This window comes from Perognathus longimembris, chromosome 17 (assembly GCF_023159225.1).
Source record: "Perognathus longimembris pacificus isolate PPM17 chromosome 17, ASM2315922v1, whole genome shotgun sequence".
In the NCBI taxonomy this organism is placed as follows: domain Eukaryota; kingdom Metazoa; phylum Chordata; class Mammalia; order Rodentia; family Heteromyidae; genus Perognathus; species Perognathus longimembris.
This window is the reverse complement of record NC_063177.1, coordinates 51,855,051-51,861,067: the sequence shown is the minus strand read 5'-3', so window position 1 is coordinate 51,861,067 and position 6,017 is coordinate 51,855,051. Positions and strand designations below refer to the sequence as shown.

The following is a 6,017-nucleotide window of genomic DNA, read 5'->3' as shown; positions in this document are numbered from 1 at the left end:
GGAGCGTGTCTATGTGGGGTGGGGGGGGGCGGCTCCACACCGGGGTTCTTATCTTCAGCCAGCTGGGGACTCTGCACCCCGCAGTCAGTCCCCCAGAGGCCTTTGACCCCATGACTGGGAGCCAGCGCTTGCCCTTTCTCCATGGGGAAGCTCAGGATTGCACCTTGTCACCCGGGGTTTGTGGCTACCCAGGAACAAAAGCCCACGGTGGGCTGAGGGCCTGCTTCCACCCGCACGCACGGGCCTCCTGGGCAGCCCGAAGCAGCGCCGGGACCCCATGGGGGCCCCGTCCCCGGGGATGTCCATCGGAGCCTGGCTTGTGGGAGATGGGTCGGGCCCGGCGCGGGTCAGCCTGGGCTGCCGGGCCTGGCTGCGCTCCAGGCCTCGCCCCGGGCACGGCCTGCTTGTTTGCACCGGGCTCAGGGAGACGGATGGGCTGACAGGGCCACCCTGTCACCTTCCTGCCCCACCCAGGGGCTGGGGGGGGGGATCAGGCGGGCTCCCCGCCCTGAGGACAGGGCGGGCAGAGGCTGCAGGGACCACCCACCCATGCAACGGTCCCAGGCCCCAGCCCTTCCCACCACACCTGTGCCCGGGAACCAACGCCACGGAGCCCAGCTGCAATCAACCGAACAAACAGTGTTTATGGCAGCCGGAGAGAGCTGTTGAGCCCTTCCTGGCAGCTAATTAATGGGTTCATTAGGAGATAGGGTGTCCGGGCAGAGACGCGGAGGGCCCTGAGCTAGAATGTGCTAGATCAAGCTGGGACCGCCCATGGGAGGAGGCAGACCCTTGGGGCCTCCCTTCTCCACCTCCCCGTCCCCCCCCCCCCCCACAAGACTGTCACTTAGAAGTGACTCGCCCAGAGGGAAGCAGCAAGGGCCCCTGCCAGGCTTCTGGGGGGGCCCCCTTGGCTGCTTGGATGGTGCCTGGGGCACGGGGCAGGCAGGAGCTCAGGCCTGGCCATGGCCGTCTGGCGGGCAGTGTGCAGGCTCCGCCCCTGTCCTGGAGCCCCCAAGATGGCACCCTGCCTTCTGAGCAGCCTCCGGATAGGATCCTCCGCTGCCTTTTTCTCTGCCTCGGCACTTCCGGTTCTTCGGGGGGGGGATGGGTGGGCATCCTCAGGCCCCCAAGTAGACCTCCACCAGGCCCCCGACGGAATGCATGCGGTAGAAGACCCCCAGGGGCAGGCCCAAGTTGACGATGGTGAACCATGTCCGGTAGCCATAAAACTCCTTCTCCAGCCCGTTCTCAAACTCGGGGTGTATACCAAATGCCGGCATCATCCACAGCTGTTGGGGGTGGGGGAGGACAGGGTGGAGGAGGGACCCTACCACACTCCAAGATGCCAGAACCTTCCCCCTCCCACCTTCCTGTTACACTTTTTTTTTTTTTTTTGTCAGTCCCCAGGCTTGAACTCAGGGCCTAGGCACTGTCCCTGAGCTCCTCAGCCCAAGGCTAGCACTCTGCCACTTGAGCCACAGCCTCACTTCTGGCCTTTTCTATATATGTGCTGCTGAGGAATCGAACCTAGGGCTTCATGTGTACAAGACAAGCACTCTTGCCACTAGGCCACATTCCCAGCCTCAGTTGCATTTTTTTGTGCATATATGTGTGTAATGTGTGTACTGACGCTGGGGCTTGAACGCTGGGCCTAGCCCTTGTCCCTGGGCTCCTTTTGCTCAAGGCTGGCGCTCTGCCACTTGAGCCACAGTACCACTCCCGGCTTTGTTCTGTGCCTTATTGGAGATAAGAATCTCATGGACTTCCCTCCCTGGGCTGGCTTCAAACCCTCAGATCTCAGCCTCCCGAGGAGCTAGGATTACGGGCATGGATGCCCAGCCCACGAAGAGCTCTTTAAAAAAAAGAACATCAGGCGCTTTTCTTCTCTCTCGTCTGAATTTGGTGGATAATGAATTTACCAAAGATTTTTCTAGCTGGTCCTCTAGCCTCTCCTATCTAGACACTAAGCTTCTGGAGTGGAGAAAAATCCTTGGTAAGAAGGACCTGAGCGCGGCGTGCTGGGCCGGCCTTGCTCTCCCTCCCTCCTCCCCAGCCAGCCCTTCCCCAGCCACTCACTCACCGTGATGTTGCAGAGGATGAGGAAGAGCGAGATCTCCTTGAGGGCCCGCCGCTTCCAGTTGAGGTGGCTGTAGGAGTGGATGTAGGCTAAGGAGGCCCGGCGCAGGCCTTGGCCCAGCTCCATCAGGGAGCCCCGGTGGGGAGACCGCGGCTCCGGCTTTCCCGACAGGTCCTCGGGCACCGCCTCCCAGAGCGGGCGGCGGTGCAGGCCCTCGATGATGAAGAGATTCTGGGTCATGTGCTGGACGATGAGCAGGAGCGAGTAGGCCAGGATGAGCTGGTTGAGCAGCTCGCGTGGGCGGGTGGCGATGATGGCCACGAGGGAGAAATAGGCGATGCCCACCTGGCCCAGCGTGGCGCCCATCAGGAGCACCACATCCAGGCTGCGGGTGGGGTTCTTCACCGTGTCCAGCTCCCGCTCCTCCAGCCCGTGGATGGCGGTGCCCGCCAGGCAGGCCAGGCTCATGGCGGGCAGGATGGCCACGTAGAAGGCGTAGTAGAGGGTGAAATACTGGCGGCCGATCTCGGGGCCGCTTGCCTCGATCTGGAAAAGCACGAAGATGCACACGCCGGCCACCAGCGCCAGCACGCCCAGCAGCGCCCCGAAGATGGCCCCGTGCAGGTGGAAGGGCGGGCCGGGCGGGCGCGCGCCCCCCCGCGTGGGCGGCCAGGCGGCGGCCCACGTTCTTCCACATGACGAAGAGCACCGCGCAGCAGAGCAGGCAGTACTCGGTGCTGAAGGGGTAGAGCATCAGGTAGCCCTTCCGGAAGACCTCGCACACCGAGGCGTTCAGGCACAGGCAGGTGTTGGTCTCGTTGCCTGGGGGTGGGCGGGCAGGAGGAGACGGATGTTGGAAGAGGCCGGGGCGGGGTGGGGGGGCTGGGGGGGAGGCACCAATCACTTCCCAGTCCATCTGGAACATGAGAGAGCTGGGAGAAGCCTTTCCAGCTTTATTTATTTATTTGGTGCTGGTCCTGGGGTTTGAACTCAGGACCCGGGCATAGGCTATCCCTCAAGTTTTGTGTGTGTGTGTGTGTGTGTTTTTTCTTCTCAAAGTTAGCACTTTACCACTTGAGCCACAGCTCTACGTCGGGCGGTTCTGGTGGCTCGTCGTAGATAAATGTCTCGTGGGCTTTCCTGCCTTGGCAGATCTCAGCCTCCCGAGTAGCTAGGATGATTGGCATGAGCCACCGGCACCTGGCTAGCTGCTCATTTGTTTTTTAGATGTGGAAACTTCAAAGGCTCAGCCATTACACGGTGGAAGTCACAAAACAGTCTCTCCCAAAGGGATTCAAGACATTAGCTGCTAAATGTACAGAAAGCATTTAAAACATGTCGCTGGGGCTGGGGATATAGCCTAGTGGCAAGAGTGCCTGCCTCATATACACGAGGCCCTAGGTTCGATTCCCCAGCACCACATATACAGAAAACGGCCAGAAGCGGCGCTGTGGCTCAAGTGGCAGAGTGCTAGCCTTGAGCGGGAAGAAGCCAGGGACAGTGCTCAGGCCCTGAGTCCAAGGCCCAGGACTGGCCAAAAAAAAAAAAAAAAAAAAAAAAAAACAACATGTCGCTGGCTGGGGCACCGGTGACTCACGCCTGTCATCCTAACTATTCGGGAGTTTGAGATCTGAGGATCAAGGCTTGAAGCCCGCCCAGGCAGGAAAGCCCCATTAGCCAGCAAAAAACCGGAAGTGGAGTCGTGACTCTGGTGGCAGAGCACCAGCCTTGAGCAAACAAAGCCAAGTGAAAGCACAAGGCCCTGAGTTCCAGTGCCAGTGTGTGTGTGTGTGTGTGTGTGTGTGTGTGTGTGTGTGTGTGAGTGCACGCACACACAGAGCCATGACTGATGTCCTGGGTGTGTGAACATGTGGGCACAGTTGCGTACTGACGTCAGGGTGGCGCCTGCGGGCAGGGTGAGGGTGAGCAGGCCCAGCCCAGCCCCACAGACTGCAAGGTTCCCACGTGGCTTTGTGGGATGTAGCTCTAAGGCGGATGGGACAGGCTGAACTCGACTTCTGGGACCATTTTGGGGGGATTTCCCACCTTTTTTTTTTGCTGGTCCTGGAGCTCACACTCTAGGCTAGGGCTCTGTTCCTCAGCTCCTTTTTCGCTCAAGGCTAGCCATCGTGCCACTTCCAGCATTTTGCTGTGATTAATTGGGGATAAAGGGTCTCACAGACTTTCCTGCCTGAGCTGGCTTTGAACCATGATCCTCAGATCTCAGCCTCCTGAGAAGGAAGGGTTATAGGAGTGAGCCACTGTGCCTGGCTTGGGAGGATTTTCTACCTGCCAGTTTTCAGTTTTTCTTCATTAATCTAGGCAACTGAAGTTGCGTTGGGAAACATTCTTTCGGGCCCAAAGCCTTCCTTAATTTCTTGCAGATGAATATGCAAATGAAGTGGGTGGGGCTCGTGTGGGAGGGACTCCTCCTCTGTGAGCAATGCCAGGGTTAATGGCTGCCTGCTACCAGGGTGCCGGGCCCACAGGGCACAGGAAGGGACCATGGGCAGCCAGCAGCAGCTCCTGGTGAAGTGTAATCCAGCCTCTAGAGTTTGCTCCCAGCGCTGGATAACTCCCTGGGCACCCCCCAGTTTGAGGGAGTGTATTTGCATGTACGTTTTTGTGTGCATCCCTGTGTGTGTGTGTGTGTGTGTGTGTGTGTTGGGGGAAAGGCTGGATTCCCCCCCACACACCCTGCCCCCCTGTACCTGAGAACTTCTTCATGAGGGCGCTGAGCTCCGCCTCGATCTCACGGTGCATGGAGTCATTGGTCACAGCCAGTACCCACAGCAGCAGGTTTGTAGCCAGGGTCAGCATGAGGCCGCACCTGGAGGAAGGCTCGTTCACGCAGCCTGCCAGGCTTCCCGGCTTCCCTGGTCTCCCCCAAGTGAGGCTGGGGCTCTAAGGCAGGTCCCATGGGAGAGGAAGCCCTCGGGGCCACCTGGGGACTAAGCCACCGCTGCAGGGGCCCCTTGCTCAGAGAGCCTGGGAGGCTGGGGAGGGAGGGGAGTCTTACCTGGTGAGATTGGTCTGCACCTGCACACAGTCCTTACAATGTTTCCAGAGAACCCAGGTCTGAAAGAGACAGGGGCTTGAGCCCAGGGACTGGTGGGGTGGGCTGTGTTGTGTGTGTGTGTGTGTGTGTGTGTGTGTGTGTGTGTGTGTGCCCACGTTGCTTGTATGTAATTGCAATAGAAGAGCCTATGGGGAAGCCTGAGTTGGAATCTAGCATCAACCACTCATTTCCCCTGCTGTGTGGCACTGGGCCGGTGGCAGAACAGCTCTGAGCCTCAGTTGGCTCAGCTCCGGAAAGGAGCTGAAATGTCCGCTGCTTGGGGCAATGGCAGACACAGGATCTGGTGCGTAGCAGAGATGCGTGATTTTGGAAAGGAGGCTTGGGCATCTGTGTATGCTTTGTGTATCTGTACACAGGTACATATAGACATAGGCAAATAAGCAGAGGCAGACAGGTGTGTGGACTGCTGCCCGTGTACGTAGGTGTGGATGGGTGGGCGCCGGAAGTGGGTGTGGAAACAGGAAGTGGGTGTTTATACGGGGCTGTGGGGTGTGGGGGCATGGCTTGAGTGGGCAGGTGGCGTCCCTGCTGCGTGGGGGTTGGGCAGGCCTGTCACCTGGATGCCCATGAAGACGATCTCGATGGCCGGGAAGAGGAGCTCCAGCTCGGACTTGCAGTGGCTGTGGCTCACGTCATAGCCCATGCGGAAGACATTGAGGCAGATGGTGCAGCTGCCAAAGAGCACCAGGGAGCCTGGCCGGCCCACAGGCGTTGGCCCCTGCGCTCAGGCCGGCTCTCCCTCCCCAGCCCTCCCCAGACACACTCACCCCGCACCCAGATCGGGCCCCGCGTGGGGGTCTCGATAGAGCACGGCGTGGGGCCCGCCGCACGGTGCTGGCCACGTAGTAGAGGAGCCAG

At 59.7% G+C, this 6,017-nt stretch overlaps 1 protein-coding gene across 1 annotated transcript in view; it reads right to left on the bottom strand.

Moving 5' to 3' along the window:
* Positions 1–832: 832 nt before the first annotated feature.
* Positions 833–6,017, bottom strand: part of Otop3 (otopetrin 3) — an 11,748-nt gene continuing 6,563 nt past the window's right edge. The window contains 9 exon segments of the mRNA XM_048366888.1: positions 833–1,292; positions 2,084–2,737; positions 2,739–2,902; positions 4,792–4,910; positions 5,100–5,158; positions 5,716–5,852; positions 5,927–5,945; positions 5,947–5,979; positions 5,981–6,013. Of these exon segments, the coding sequence (XP_048222845.1) occupies positions 1,122–1,292; positions 2,084–2,737; positions 2,739–2,902; positions 4,792–4,910; positions 5,100–5,158; positions 5,716–5,852; positions 5,927–5,945; positions 5,947–5,979; positions 5,981–6,013 (1,389 nt within the window). The 3' untranslated portion in view covers positions 833–1,121.